General features: G+C 40.5%; 1 protein-coding gene across 7 annotated transcripts in view; it reads right to left on the reverse strand.

Annotated features, from left to right (window-relative positions):
* NUP93 (nucleoporin 93) overlaps positions 1-16,700 on the reverse strand; it is a 78,365-nt gene that overhangs the window by 7,527 nt on the left and 54,138 nt on the right. For all 7 annotated transcript variants that reach the window (XM_030955835.1, XM_030955838.1, XM_030955841.1 and 4 more), the window contains 13 exons: positions 14,144-14,218; positions 11,933-12,022; positions 10,498-10,637; positions 8,756-8,888; positions 7,622-7,779; positions 5,957-6,122; positions 5,091-5,184; positions 3,804-3,995; positions 3,457-3,583; positions 3,272-3,344; positions 2,894-2,938; positions 1,311-1,427; positions 588-706 (listed from right to left, as the gene is read on the reverse strand). In XM_030955835.1, the coding sequence (XP_030811695.1) occupies positions 588-706; positions 1,311-1,427; positions 2,894-2,938; positions 3,272-3,344; positions 3,457-3,583; positions 3,804-3,995; positions 5,091-5,184; positions 5,957-6,122; positions 7,622-7,779; positions 8,756-8,888; positions 10,498-10,637; positions 11,933-12,022; positions 14,144-14,218 (1,529 nt within the window). The remainder of the gene's footprint in view (positions 1-587; positions 707-1,310; positions 1,428-2,893; positions 2,939-3,271; positions 3,345-3,456; positions 3,584-3,803; positions 3,996-5,090; positions 5,185-5,956; positions 6,123-7,621; positions 7,780-8,755; positions 8,889-10,497; positions 10,638-11,932; positions 12,023-14,143; positions 14,219-16,700) is intronic.

Raw genomic sequence — 16,700 nt, forward strand, 5'->3', positions numbered from 1 at the left:
GCTTCCTTTCATTCTGGACACCACACTGTACTTGGCATTAATATAACAAGCTGTGAAAATGAGGTCCACTGCTTGCATTAGCCACACAGAGTTCATCTTAAATACTCCCTTTTTAGTCATCATTAAAACAACAGTTTTCAGACAGCTACTGAACAATTGTTACAACTCAGAATTACTGGGTGTAATTCTGAGTTGTAGCTCTCAATACTATTTCAAACAGGTGAATTGCATGCAACAACTCAGCAACTGCTACAATATTTTGCTTTTAAAATAATATAAAACATACAATTCACAATATTTATTGTTCCTTAACAGACTCCATCTCCAGCTGGCACTCCTGATTCACCTACAGATAAAACTTCTTGTCAAATTTACCTGACCTGCCCCTGAAGATTTCTGGTTTCAGTACTGGAAGCCATCATTAGCAGGACAGGGTAAATTCTGACCTCTTCTTTGTCTTTCTAAATATACTGCTGTGGATGCCACAGTGCAGCCTGCAGAAACATCAGGAACTAACACCCACAGCTCTGACAGTCCCAGGTCATGCTGAAGTGAATCACCCAGTCCTGCCCCTGCCTGAGTCTTACCTCTCAGCAATGGAATGGGCCATGTTCTTCAAACGCTCCTTGTTTGATTGGGGAGTGCTGATCTGGGGAACAACAGGACTGAGGAGCTTGTTCATCAGTTCTAAAACTTTGTCAGGGTTCTGTTGGCATTAAAGTTACACAAATAAAAGGAGCATGATGAAACATAGTGTTTTAATCTCACTGAAAAGCAGAAAAGACTCATGCAGTGGTGCCTACTGCAAGCCCAGAGCTGCTTTCCTCCCATAAAGAGTCAAGATCATATTAGCTACAAGCAACATAATGCTGCTGGGTCACTAGCTCTTCTCTAAAACAGTGGTTATAGTTGTATCCACCTCTATTTCCAAAGGAAACAAGAGTACTCAGTATAAAGACCAACAATTTTAGACTTCAGTTCAACATCTATGAAATTGGAAGAGTACACTCCAGGTAAATAACTGCACTAGACTGAATTAAATCATGCGTGGGGCACTCTCTTCAAAAGAGCACATTGATCAGGACCACAGCGTCCTAAATCAGAATCCCTGGAGTGCAATCCATCTGGATGTGCTAACTAAAACATCTCTTCATGCAGCCTATGGCTCTGTTCTTCCAGCAGCAGAAATAAGCTGCTTGAATAAGGGCAATTCAATCTCCGAGATGAAATTTAACCTCCTAATCACAGGTAGACTGTTTGGAAGGATAAAAGGTGAACCAAGCATACAAGGCAGCCCACAAGACAGATACCTTTGCAAGGTCATAGAGTTTTGCAGCTTCTTCAAACAATCCTTTATTTTCTGCTGCAGAAGCCACTTTGTTAATAATGGATTTTGTGTCACTTGTAAACTTGTCTATCACTCCAGGCTAAAGAGGTGAGACAAAAATGAAAAGATAAATCAGAAGGCTCAAATATTCCAGAATATTCTGTCAAGGCAATGAATATTTTACATGTTGGCTTATGACTGGAATAGCCTGTACATCTCTATGGGAATGTGCAAAAATGAGACATTAAAAATAGAATGAGCTCTTGCAAGAGGGACTCTCTCCTAAATGGAGTCAGCACCGAGACATCCTTGGTTTTTAATTCATTCAAAATGACCCAGATAAAATAACTCAGAGTTTGAGCTGTTAATTGCTGATGACACAGAGAAGAAAACACAAAAGACTTCAGCACATGGCATTCCAAGGGCTCCAGGGATGCAGTTTGTTTATACTGGCATGACAGGTTGCCAATGAAATCTCGCACAGATAAATGAAAGGGCAACAAAGATTTTAAAACAAATCATAAGCATGTAGAATAAAAGACATGAAAGAGTCAAGAACATCTGGCAATTACTGTAGTTGAGGATGCAAAAATGAGACTATATCATCTAGAAGAATTTATCTTAAAGCTAAAATTGTTGGTTTCACACCAAAGAAACTGTAAAAGAACAAAATATGTGACAATTATCAAGTTACCTGGTTCTCTTGTATGCAATCTCACTGCTTTTGAAATGAGAAAATAAAGACATCTAAAAGAAATTCCTGCCAGAAGTAACTATGCCCCTATATTTTTGACAGCAGTATAAGCTGTAATCTTAAAATTAAGATGTAAATGATTCTGCAGTCTGCTTTACACAGAAATCTTCCAAAGTTGTCACAGCAAACAGAAAAACTTCATTGATCATCGAAAATTTCCATCATTTGCATGCACTCTCCTGTTTGCAGGTAAAGCCTTAAGGTTTCCTTTATCTTCTGACTGTGTAATCTTATATTTCACTATTAGGAAACTGCTTTTACACTGGAAGTAAGATCTGTCACATCTAAAAAATGGCTGAACTTCGACCCAGTACTTACTCTCACATGTATGAAGGTCAGATCAGCTGTGGCTAATGCTTGTGGTCTGTTAGCCCTTGCTCCTTTAATTACAAGGATTTTTCAAGAACTGCAATACATTTCTTCTGTGAGGTGAATGAGGATGTCATAAATCATTTTCACATGCACACTTCGGTTAACAGAACACTCTCACACACCTACTTAAACTAAACTTCATTTCCTGCTGGGAAGACAAAATTCTGATCCCACTAAAGTTACCTGATGCCATTTGCCTCTTCAGTTACACCAGCTGTCTAGAGGAACATAGTTTGCCCTGCAGTTCCTGACCTGCCTTTTGTTAGGGCAGGTCACAGATTATTCTGTAAAAGGATCTCATACTGGGAGAACTTGAATGTATTCAAACAAAGTAATAATTTAGCTAGTGAAAAACAGAGAGAAGCAAAATAGCCTCATGACTACTTTGGAAATCATACATAGGTTGTACTTTTAATATAAAATATAAATTGTGAACTCACCTTCCTACTACCATCCTTTTCCAGCTTTCCAAGAATCATGTCAAACTATATCCACATAGATGTAAAGTAAGAAAAAACAGGAAACAAAAATAGAGAGATCAATTGCATATATTTCATAACATATTTATTAAGTACAAAGACACAATAATGGAATGAAAAACAGTGACCAATATAAAAAGTATTTGTAACTAAATTTGTAGCAGGCAAAAATATACGATTAAATATCTTAAACATAAGGCTATTGCAAGATCTTCTCTCATCTGGGTCTGCATCAGGTAGAAAGAGCAAGCAACTCTAAGACTGTCCTGACTAATAAAGATTTTAAAGAAGAAGTGAATTTCAGTTTAACTGAGGAAGGCAAAACACGGCCAAACGCACCTCTCTGCTTTCAATTACTATTTCACTAACGCAACGCAAGAACATATTCTCTCCTTGGCTGTCCTTCTCGTTCCTATAAAACAAAGAGAGGAAGAAAGGTACTCCTGTTTCTGAGAACTTTCCAGATAAGAATAATGAAACAGTAATAATTAGGAGAATAGCTAAAGACGTATATTGGCGCCTACCTGAGAAAGTAAAAGTATTGCAGAGCTTCCCTTGGGTCTGTTGATTCAAACTTACGGGTGTAAAGCATCAAAAGCCGCACAAAATTTAAACGTCTGACACCAGGAGGGTCACCAGCTTCATGGCTTACTGCAATGTCAGAAACAGCACTGTCAGAGAATCTAATGTCAGGAAAATGCTGATCTTCATCTCAAATTAGTCAGAATCATGATCCAGAGCTCTAATACAACTGAAACAATTATGAAATTGTTCTGATAAATCTTTGATTAATCACACAGACCTGCAGTTTCTAGAGGGTATTCTGAGGGGTAAGAAAATATTCCTTTACTGTAAAGTAAATAGGACTTACATAGCTGTGCACTCTGCCCAGATGCTTTCAGGAGCAATTTTAACTCAAACAGGACCAAAGCAACATGAACAGCGTGACAGCGCAAGCGCTCTGTCCGGAATAGAAAAGCAATTGCAGCTTCAAACTGTGCTGTCAAGAACAACACTTGGAAGTACAGGAACGGTGGCTGGTTCACTGCAAAATGTGATTCACCTGAAAAAAACGACAACACATAGCATTTTCACACAATTCTCATGATTTTGCAATCAGACATGACTGACAGTGGACTCGTCCTGCCACAGTGCATCATTAGTGTTTATTAGGTGCCAGCTGAAATCAACCACAGTACACAAAACTGAATTCCTAACCACACATCAGTGGCTCACCTACAGCTGTGCCCCTGCAGATTTATCATGAAGGACCACAGCATAAAGACATATTCAGAAAGTGACACAGAATAAACAGTTACTCAGAAAAGTTCCTTTGTTCTTTTCAGACAACAAGCTATCAACTCTGATCAACTGTGATAGATTCTCTAGAGACCACAACATTTTGTCTTTTATACTTTCACCAAGTGGTACAAATAATGTTAAAAACCTGGATTTTCCTACTCAGTGACATCAACATTAGCTTATTTTTCTTTTCCACACATTTTATCTCACGCACATTATCTGAGTGTGAGTGATTCTCCATAGTCTTCTACAAACTAGAAGCCTATGGAGAATCAAATTTAGTATGTTTTGGACAGTTCCAAGTGACTTAATTCTGATTGACTGGAAGATGATTACAGGAAAATGTATTCTGTGGATGTTCTTAAAACCTTCTGAAATGGAAGGAACTAGAAGGATTTGGGTCCCCAGAAATTTTCTTGAAATACTAATTTAAGGGAGAAGATAAACACCAAATGCACACAGCAGAAAAGCTTGGAAATACATGTCTACATTAGGTAGTGACTGCTTTTCTGTTCTGTATTTCCAAAGCTGGAAGTTCTGCTAAAGGACTTTTGCATATTTATGGTGAGAGAAAGCAACCCACAATTAATGGGTAAAGGAGAAACAGGAGCAGTGTTGCTCACAGATGAATATTAACTCTCTGGATTGCTGGGAAAACATGGGACTCATTCATCATGTCTTACTGAAATCTGCCACGACTCCAGGGAAGCAGGCTGTCCACGGAGAGAAGATGCCTGTCACTAGTGGAGAGCTGCAGGGTTTTTGTGCAGTCTGGGGTTTTGTGTAATAACAACTGGAAAGTGCCCTCAGCAGAAAAGCAGAGCCCCAAGTAAGACATCACTCTGTGGTTTCTCACCATAGTCTTCCAGCAGCTGCTTCTGGAACTGTGATAATGTCAGCCGGTCCTGTGGGGAGCTCGTGCCACCATCATCAAAACACACCTGGTTCAGCTAAAAAGCACATCCAAAAAGAGAAGCACAGCTATTTCTCCTTGCACAAGCAATGCACTTAACAAGATATTCATTCCATCTGAATCCCTCCTAGGATTTGACCAACTGACTAGAAACTGCATCTAGTCACAACATCAGCTCCATCCACTTCTGGGAAGCAAAGATCTCTAAGGCAGTGGCAGCTGAAATTCATGCAGATATAACCCCAGGGTTCTGTATCCATCCATGCCAGCAAACTCTGATGCTGGGACTCTGAACACTCTCAAGCAGCATTTTTTTGCCACAAATACAATAGTGACAAATACATCATTCTACCACCCTTTTTCTGATAAAGAGGAGAAACAGATACCAACCATTATCTATCATCCCCTTGCCAAAACTGTAAGGATTTCAGAGACATTGACAGCATTGTGTCTGGTCAATTCACACTGACATTTCAGACATCCACCCAGGAAGGAGAATTCATAGAAACCTCACTGTAGCAAGCTAATACTGTTTGTAAAAAAGATCAGTGTCAAATGAAGAACATGACACTTCCAAAGACAACTGTACCCAACTAACACCTGATAGCACAGAAGAAAACAGAGCAGACCTGGGATTCAGGTTCCCAGCCCTGCACTATTTTCAAGGTCAGGTCACATGCACTACATTGATGCAAAACACCAGATCTAGAAGCAGGAAGGGTAGCAGAGCAGTGTAGAAATGTGGCACCATTTAGACCTGTTCTTACAAAAAGAAAAATCAAACGTCACAACCCCAACACCAGACTTACTTTTAGCCAAAGATAATCCTCTGTTTTATCAGCAACTTCACTCTGGTTGTCTGTAATGTCACAACGGCCAATGATACAATAAACAGCCCTCTTGTAGGGGTCAGTGTTGTTCCTCAGAGCTCGTCTGTAGTGAAGACGCAGTTTATTCTCTGTGGCAGGAGACAGTCTGAGGAAAAGAAAAGATGGAAGAAAAGATGTGAAACCCATTCTCCCTATATGAGGAAACCTGGATACAAATCAATGTAAATAGGTTTTTATCAACAGCAAAGGCATAATGACAGTAAGCACTGGCCAATATTTCTTGCACTTCCAGTTCATATCTGAAGGTAAAAATTTTGCACACATGTATTTAAACACATAATTAAAGTTATGGAGGATCATCTTCATTCTGACAAAGAATCCACATATGACAGTCTCTTTAGAGGTACAATAATACTGTGGCATATGAGCTGGTTTTATCTGACTCTGCTATTGCATCATTTCAGAAAGAGAGCGCTCACAACATCTTTGTAAGTCTTTGTATTAGTAACTAACAAGTGAATAGGTCATTGTACCATGAGGTCTTTCAAGAGAGACACTTTCATCATTATTAAACACTGTCATAATGTTTTGTCACTGCTTTTTTCTTGCAACCTCTTGTTGAGAATTTTACAGAATTTAATCAATAAAGTGTTTTAGACTAAGGCATTGTTTGTCAAATCCGTAGGCAGAGCACTTTTTCATAGCTGTAATAAAAACAAAATAAATCTATTATGTCGTATCTCATAAAAGTGTTTATAATGAAAACAGCGACAGTATCTTCAACAAGGTTTCTGCAACAATCTTGATATAATGAGCACTCCTAGATACTCTCTACAAAACAGGTTGATTTACAGAAGAATACCATGGCATACCATATGTGGTAAATGGCACTTGGATTTTTATCCTTTGAGTTTATTTTGTTAGCTTGGTTAATTATTTTTTATTGGTCTGTTTGTTGGTTTTTTGAGAGCTTTTCTTTTTGAAATTCACTGCAAGTGGAAAGATGGAAAGGAAAACCACTGTGGAGTTAAGAGCACACCTTAGGGTGCACTAGCTTAACCACTTTGCAACCACATCAGCAGCAGCTTGGCCAATGGCCTCTGTCCAGTGCTGGACAGCAAAAACTGGAAGAGGAGAATAAACACAAGAAAGATGTGAGAGTGAGGCCTCTAAAGGCCTCTAACAAACACTGTTTGCTTTTCCTGTGTGACATTCTTATGAAAACAGGTGTAGTAAAAAGTGTTCCCCAAAGGAAATTCAGCTAAAATAAGCAACAGGGGAAATAAAAAGATACAGGATTCGTGACAGCAGATTAAATTTGATCCATTGCATGCCATATCCCACTGTTACACTGGGCTTGTTCTTCTGTAAAAAGTAAAGTTACACCACACTGTATTATTTTTGAAATGTAAATTTTTGAGTATTTTCAAACAACGCTTTCTCTGTTGAGATTTCTCAACTTCAAAGCCACAAATTAAAATATGCAAACCTCCACATGTAATTTAGGTAGGTAATATAAACCTCAGGCAACCATCACCACCAGAAGAGACCTGAGAGTTTTGTATTTCTACCAAACCACTGATAATTTCACTACTCCACAGCAATTCCCGCTCCTCACAAGGATCCCTCCTAGTTCCCAATTACCTTCTGTCCTTACTGTGCATGTACTCCTGGAACCAGGTTTTGAACTCTCCCAGCTGGTGCTGTGCCCGTTTCACCACGTGCATGGCCGCAGTCAGATCTCCGCAGCGCATGCAGTAATAAATCAGTGCCCACACAGGATGGCCCTCCACCTCACCATCCTGAAAAGAAAGCAGGACATACTTAATTTTTTCTTAAAAGGAACATATTTGAATGATTTTTTTTTATCCTTTGCCTCATTCATTATTTCTGCGCTTATACCCACACTCATATTGGTAAAAAATTCTGTTTGTTACAGAAGCCAGAGGTCATGAGGGTTAAGCCCTGGCAAAGCTCTGCGCATCTCAGCAGTGAAAGGTGTGATTCCCTTCTGCTTGCCCAGATTTCAGTTCTGAGAATCCCAGAATTAGCATATGATATCCTCCCCACACAGGAGACCGATCTGGATTAGGCCACCGAGGCATTAAAAACATTTTCACTGAAACAGAAAGATATTAAACTAATCACTGATCTCAGCAGGTAAGATGAGACAGCTAGACTCAGCTGTGTGTGCTCCAATGTTATAATTTATTATTTCTTAATTTAGCTTTTACATCTAATTTTTCAACCCAGAGTGCCTATCTGGTTATTTTGTAGATGCAGAGCTATGCACGTTTTACTACATGCAGGTAAGAAGGGTTTTATTCAGATTCCTAAATAAAAGGCCCAGGCTCCAATTCAAATTAATTCATTACACATTTGGTGATGGTTTCACCATCTCACAATAAATGGAAAAAAAGAGAAAAAGCAAAACACGGAGATTAAGTTACTGCTTTTTTGAACCATCATAATGCATTTTAATTCTTGCTTGTTGATTTCTAAGATGACAACCAGAAGACACCGTAGTTTCCCAGAATTAGAACTCAAGCTACTGAGCACCCACCATGCTCTGGGACTAGGTCTGAACTCAAGAGTGATTTTGTCTGCCATCTCCCATTTTCCTAGTGAAAAATTCTAGAGAAGGAGTAAGAGCCTGCTGCCCTAAAAGCAGCTTAAACAATAGAAAAGCCACTGGAGGCTGCCCTGCCTCCCCCTCTGCAGTGGGTGAACAGATTTGTGTTGTTACTTTAGCTCAGAGGCTGACAGTGCTGGCCCTACCTGCAGACCAGGGACTGATGCTGGGAGCTTGATGTTCAGGAAGCTGCGGACCAGCTGGTACGTGCCTGGGACTCCACCCAGCTGAGCCTGGTGCAAGTTTCCAAAGACTGTCACAAAAGTGTAATTTTTGTAACTGAAACACAACACAAGCAAAACAAACATGAACAGACTGAGACACACCTGCCACAAAAACATCCACTGCATTTCAGATCTGGCAGAACGAACAATTTCATGCAAATTAACGCGATGGTCAAACATTATCATTACAACAAAATGAGGCACAAATTTTTGGTCAGTTTAGGAAGATCCTTATATTTAGCAGTCTCAGAATATACCAGGTTTGGAGTCTGTGGTGGACTGCTCCAGGTTCAGGAACTATGAAGTTCCTCTTACTAGATTCTTGTAGTACAAAGTTAAGCTCAAATATATTAACTGGCAAAAAGCCTTTCCACCCTAATACTTTAACTCTCAATCCTATAATGAAAGAACAGTTAAATACCACAGATGCGTTTGTCTCTCCTCCCCGCCCTATGGAAAAATATCAGCCTTGGGGCTTATGTACTTCCCAGAAGAAAATTCCACAGAAAAAAGGAATTTAGCGAGACCTAATCTCCACAGTTGGGAGTATTGGGAAAGTACTACATATAACTAACTCCTAACTTCAGCTAGCAGTTAATGGCACTGTGAAAATTTAGCAAGTTGGATATGTGGCAAATCAGGTTAAGAGTCACTGGTTCATTGCACTCTGCTGAGACTGAGGAACTGGGAACAGAAGATCCTCCCGATGTGTCAGCTCCTCTGCACAGGAAGCAGCTGCCACCACTGCTGGGTGACACCGAGTGCTGATGGGGTGTGACAACCAACTGCCAGGGCCAAGAAGAGGCTGTGCCAGGAGGTGAAGGCATCTCTTCTGTGCCAGGAGGTGAAGGCATCCCTTCCCACAGTGCTGTGTCAGAGCACAGTGCTGTCTGTGCTCCAATGCAATCTGTGTCCCTAACCAATGCCCACATACTACCCTGCAGTTACTGCTTGCAGGGGCTGGAAGAGCCAGCTGACATCACACTGCAGCTACTGGAAAAGCGACCCTGCAATACCCACCCACATGTGCAGTGATGGGCATTTGGCTTTGGGCAGCTTCACACTCTGCATCTCTCCAAGAACTCTATCAGTCAAGGAGCTTAGGCCCCATGGTACTTTCTAATACACACAGCAAACCACTTTCTAGTCTGAAAATCACTGCTACATGTCTCAACTTCAGCTTCTTCACATTTTCCAAAAACTTTTCAGTGAAGAAATGGCATGATCAGAACTTGACTCATTGCACCAGGTTTGTTCCCATGCTGTCCTCACGAGCTGCTGACAGCAACCAGCAATCAGAAAGGGAGCATATAAAACAGAGGATGTTCTTTTGCTGAAGAGAAACAGATCACTTTCCTCAAGTGAAAAACCTCCACATATCACCATGCATATATAGAATATTTATAAGCAACATAGAAAAAAGAATAAAAGTCTTTGCATCTTCTAAACAACCTCCCCATGGATTCAAGGCCTTTTAAAGAAGAACACTGTTAAACTAGAACAGTTTTTTATTTAAGCTGCTGCTCTAAGTCCTGCACAATAAAAAAGACAGGCAAGAGACATGTCTGTGAGCAGCATGAGGTAACTGACTAAGTGCACTACAAAGTCATTGTGGCTTCCTATTAGGGAACTCTATGAATGTGTACTGAGAGCCCCCACCTCACCTCTCTTCCAGGTAGTGCAGAGCGTGCCTCACGAACTCCATGCGCACCTCCATGTTGGTCCTGACTTTCAGGGCATCGCTGGCAGGAACCAGGGTGACGTCAGTCATTTGTTTCACCATGGCCCACATCTCAGAGATGTTCTGTAAAGAGTCATTCCATGCTTTAGCAATTAGTACAGAGGTGAACAAGCAACACTGTTCTGAACTACATTTAGATTTGTAATGGAGATACTGGACACAGTCATGAAGGTAAGCTGCTTCTGTCCCACAGAATTCAAGTTTCACAGACTTTTTTTTTTTTGCATAATTCTTTGCAAGAAGATGGCTATAAATGTTGTACCTGCAATTGTTCCCAAAAATTGACAACTATTTCCAAAACTAGGCTGGGTACTTGGTACTCAGGCTCTTGCTCATTATTTCTAGTTCACACTTCCCACTCAATATATACCACAGCATCATCAGCATTCCATGTAAGCAATGGCTCTGGCTGCTGTTGGAAAGCTGTGCCATCAGCTGTGATAAGAAGCACTAAAAGGACACTGATCACTTGGACAAAGGATCAGTTATAAATAAAGGTTGAAAACCATCCAGATCTGCTCATTCACAAGCACAAGACTGTATCAGTGTTTACAGGACTAGGGCATCCCTGCTGAAATGGCAAAATACTGAGAACTAACAGCACTGTTTACTTGGGCAAGGGCAGCTCTTTGATCTCGGTGCTTCAAAGCAGCAAGAACACTGAAATTCCCCTTGCTGTCCCCTGCAAAACAAACAGAGCTGTTCAGAGAGAAGATGCACATCTGTAATTCAGATCCAATTGAAGGATTTGCCCCTCAGCTTCTGAGCAGCTTTTTGCCCTCCCCATTTGCTCAGTTTTTTCATAGCTTGACCCTGCTGCAGTATTCTCACTCCAGGCATTTCTCCAAGGTTTGTGCATTTGTTTTCTTTTTAGGGTGGATCAAGGCAACAGAATTAAAGGAATAAAAAAAAGGAAAGCAGGTAGATCATATTGATTTAAAGTCAATCCTAGGTGTCTTATGCTTTGCTATGAGAGCCTATTTCAGCTCTAGCAGAGTCTGATTGAAGACCCTTTACCCCACCTAAATACCTTCAAAGGACATTAAGAAACCACATTTTGTAAACCAAGCACAATGGAATCTATTTAAAATTAAAAGCAATTTTTCCCTCAACAGCTTATGATGGGACACTAGGTTCATTTCTTCCTCACTGCGTTAAGAAATTTTCACCATGACCAACTTCATTGCAGGTGGGCCCTGCTGTACTGGAGAAAAGTCCAGAATTGCCTCTGTGTTTTCTGTGGAGCCATGCAATTTTTTTGGCAATATCAGTATTTTCCCCCCCGATGTCAGCAGGCTGTTAATCACAGCCTGAAAACAGCTTAAATACATTTCCTTACGTTAAGTTATTGGCAGTACCTTATCATCCAGGCCTGCAGTAGCAGCACAGAGGTCCACCAGGTTAGGCTGCAGATGTCCATTCACTATCTTCTCGTTATAAATATAAATCTAAAACATAATTAAGTAAGCATGTTTAACAATACATATTATGCTCTGTTCCATCCTCAGCCACAGCAGCAAAATCTAAATCAGGCTTCAAAACCAGCGTTCCCAGCAAGTGCCTCTGCTTCTCTTCCCACATCATCAGCCACTTCCAACCCCACGGTAGAGGAGTGGGCATCAGCATCACCCAAATTTGCACACCACACCTCAAAGCCCCAGGCCTGCCCAAGGCCAGCAGCAGCCCAACTGCTCAGGGGTTTTGCATGGCAGAACACTGTGCTGAATGCTCTGTTAGACTAAGTGCAGCTAATTGCTGAAGGACAAAGATTCCAAGTGACCTGACAAGTGGATGGCTGTGATACTCCCCTGCACAGCAGCCTCCTACCTGCTGATGTGAAAGAAACAGGATTTTGATGGTTTGTGGCAGTATTCAGGGAAATCTGACACAGGGAAATGAACAGAAATCTGACCCTTCAGAGTCTGCCCTTAAACATATACACACACTTCCCTGTTTTAACTCTTGATCTTAACTGAGCTTTGTCTACTATTGTTTACTCTACTCTCAGTCCAAAGACCTTCCACTATATCCAAAAATAATAATTCTCAATACTAGAAAGGCAATGCCATTGTACTTTAATTCCATTTGGCATGCAGCACTACTACAACATGCCCAGGGTTCAGACAAGATGCAGAGCTCAGGACTGCAAAGAGAATGCAGCATCAGTGAAACGTGTCTGTGGATGTGGCCATGTTCCTGTGAGACAGTCTGAACTATCCACAAAGAACAATTCATCACTTCACTGTAATTAAAACATATTTCCTGGCTGCTGATAAACAGAAGCAGCATGGATCTCCAGCTCTCCTGCCTGACCTCCAGGTCTCCCAGCTCCCCACTGAAGCCACAGGAGCCCCACACAGACTGCTGACACAGCAGCAGGCTGACATAAGGACAGCTCAGCCAGGCCAGCTTCTCTGGAGCTCTCGTTGGGAGCACGCAGTGACTGCATCAAATGTTCTGGTAGCAGAAGCCTGGCCAAAACCACATTTCCAGGGCACACTGCAGCAGTCTGTGCACAGCCCGTGACCCTGACAAGGGCCCACTGGCCACAGTGACTCCACAGCTACCACAGAGCCAGGACTGCTACAGAGACTGGGCTTCCCATACACAAAAAGCAGCATGGAGTAACACTGATGGCTTCAAAGCACAGACAGTCAGGCTTCAAAGAAGACCTTTACTGTGGGTATATTACAGTAGATAGGAACTCAATTAACAAGCTACTAAGAGCCACTAAATCAAATGTACACTTTATCTGCACAACCATGAGCCTTTTGCTATTAGTTTCTTCCCAGTTACCATAACTGAATGCAGATGTAGGAAAACAGATGCACAAGCTGCTCTCTGCCTCAGTGCAGACTGAGCCAAAGCACACAATAACAGTAATTGTGTGCAAATTAAGCAACATCGTTTCACATATTCCATTTTGAAAAATCAAGTCCTTTTCTTTCATTTTGTTCTCAACAGTGCTGGTAAACAGATAATCTCAAATAACAACAGTAACAAATTGGTTATGTAAAGGTTTATCAGTTTTCCCTGAAAATTTTCCGAGGGCGTCTAATGCTACCAGGCATATTAATTCATAGCTGATGCACTAAAGCCTCTCATAAGCAATGTCATTAAAATAAGATATAATTCAACAAACATCAGGATTAACACTTCAGCATATTTTTTCCCACACACATACATGAGAAAAATTATCTTCCACATATGAAAGTAAAGGGAATATAAAGCCTTCATTTGTAAACAATTATGCATTGACGCAAATCCTAAAAAATCTGCTTTTGAAAACTTGAAAGAATTTCAGTTTCCTTTACAAGCATAAATGCTTTCTACAGTCATATATGGTGCTTAGGATCTCTTTTTGACAAAAAATATCCTGTAGCAAGCAGGTGAGTATGCTTGTAAAAGCATCAAGATTTATGTGTTTGTCAATAGCATTTTATATCTAGGCAGATATTTTCATGTTTCACCTACCATATTTTTCTTTACACTAAGCTCCAATCTTTTTTTTCCCCGTCTCTCTCCATGTAGAACCCAGTGTTTAATGAAGATTTTTCACTTCCACTCACCTGACGAGCATATGCCATCTCCACACTGTCCATGGAGCTGCGACCTGGAGGCCCCACCTCCCCGACATAGCTGGGCTGTTGGATGAGAAGCAAACAGGAAGATATGAAGTACAGAATTACCACTATGCATTTTACCAATACATCTGCTCCTAAAGAACAGCAAAACCATGTTCCTGACAGAACTAAACCCAGGGTTTTGAACCATCTACAGAGAAAAATGCAGTCTCACTGCAATACCCCATTATCTTCCCAATAAAGCTTTAACTTTCTAAAGTGACAGAAATCCTCCTTATTCAGGGCACAAACCAACCATTAGCTCTCTAGAATTAGGACATCAGTGTCTCTTGGCAGCACCTTATAATTTTAATTCTTTGCTTTTGTTTCTTGAAAGGTTGCTTCTTGTCAGTGTCTCACTGTGAGGCATCTACTCTGAACCTCCATCACAGCAAGGATAGAGAATTCAACAGATGAGCTCAAATAGATCCAATCTGGCAGATCTGATACTCCAGTTTTGTCCTAATCCCATGATATAGACATAAAATAGGATTGCAGCATTCAATTGTGTGCTGGAAAGTGCCCCACTGCTGGTCTGCTGCAAGAGGAAGTATGCTGACAATATCTTGACCTGAAAAAAATAGTCCTTTTACCCACAGAGACTATGCCAAAATTGAGATATTTTGAGTGTAGAGCAGAGAGAGACAGCCAATGGAATCATGGCATACAAAATTCACTCTTATAAAACCCATAATACAACATGCCACAATAGTATAATGCTGCATTAAAGCAATTTTAAGTATTTACTCCAAGGCACAGGTATGGTCTCAGTACAGCCACCACTGAACATATATGTTCAATACTCTGGAGGAAAGAATACTCTGAGCAATGCTCTCTGCTATTTCCTGTTTTCTAAAAGAATGAAATTCTTCATTTCAGCATCAGCATTGCAAGTCCTGAGTTTGAAAAATAAAGTACAATCATTTTAAAGACAGATCCCTTTGAGGTAAACAGTGCTTTAATATCAGCTGCTTCAGAAGTCACGCTGGTCTGAAGAGCAAGACAAGCTCAGTTCAGAAGCATAATATTTATTATGAAGCCAACTGACATAGCTGGGGCAAGCAAAAAGGAACAGACAAGCTTTCAGCAAAGCAAGGTTTTCAAGCTCGTTACCCTGTAACTCAAGGCCATGGATATTCATCTTAACTGGAATCAGTAATTTTTTCCGAGAAAGGGCAGGGACATCTGCAGAGTTTAAAAATTAAGCTTTTTACCATCCAAGTCAGTTACAACTGGCTGCACATCCTCATTAGCTGTTCCAGTGCACCTAAGCAGTATGGTCAAGCAGCTTTACTGCTTCTTACACAGGTTACCCAGAATGGCAGTACTTTACAGTGCAGACAGGATCACCTCCAAGGATTGCTTAAGGATGTGCTCTAGTCTTGCCTGGAAGAATTCACTTAAACGTGACCAACCTGCTGCCTGTACAAACAGCATAAAGCCCAAATGCAACAGAAAAATCACTGTTTTCACTTCCAGTTTAACTAGCTTTGGAGTTCAGCTTTGCTGACACCTGTCAGACTGCAGCATGGCAGCAGCAATGTTCCTGCCATGACCTGGCTTGTGTGGATTTCAGGAAGAGATCCAGAAATGGACAGCTTTTCTCCAGATGGTGCCATCACTCAGTTTCTTGTTTCAAATGAGAATGAAATACTGGCAGAGTCTTCAAAAAATCAAGCTTTTTTTTTGGGAACTGTATCCCAACTTCTAAATGAAATAACACAAACAAATGAACTTCCAGACATGTTACTGATCAGTTCTGCACTGAACATTCTCTCAGTTATTCCCAAATTAATTTTATTTTGGTATTAGTTTAACCTGGAATATCTTCTACTGCGTAAGACCTCTCTTACACTCAGGAGCATGCGTCCTTACAAAGACAACTACTAATCACTGTCCCAGTCCAGGAGTTTTGATCAGTAAAGTGTTCACCAGTTAAAATTTAAAAACAAAAGAAGTTACACAATTGGAATGGCCAAGAAACTGTTCTTCACTGGCTAGGAATTTATACATGAAGATAAGAGCACTGACCTCTATCAAGAAATTATAAGAGCTTTGTGATATCTGTAGTTACAGGTTTCTGCACAGCCTACAAGAGTTGATTACAGAATTAAAAATACTCAGCAGTGTTTGTCCCTAATATAATGAAAAATAAATGAATGAAGGTACCAAGGATGAACCTGGACAATCTTTTAAAATGGCTGAAATTAGTTTATTACTGCATTCATTTCTCACTAATAATGCTATTTAAATAATGTTTAACCTGATTACAAAATCAGGCAGGTGCATTTAGACCTCAGGCTCTATAAAAATGTCCTACAAAAAACCCAAAAAGCAATTTCACTTTTCTTTCTGCAACTGAACTTACACTAAAAATATTCTTCACAGTCCCTCTTAGTGGGTACTGATATTCAGAAGCATCTGCATTTTTCTTTCATTGCCAAATAATCTGACACAAATTCCTTTAAACCCACCTAAAACCCGACAAACTCTTTGTTCTAAA

This window comes from Camarhynchus parvulus, chromosome 11, assembly GCF_901933205.1.
Source record: "Camarhynchus parvulus chromosome 11, STF_HiC, whole genome shotgun sequence".
NCBI classification, from domain to species: Eukaryota; Metazoa; Chordata; class Aves; order Passeriformes; family Thraupidae; genus Camarhynchus; species Camarhynchus parvulus.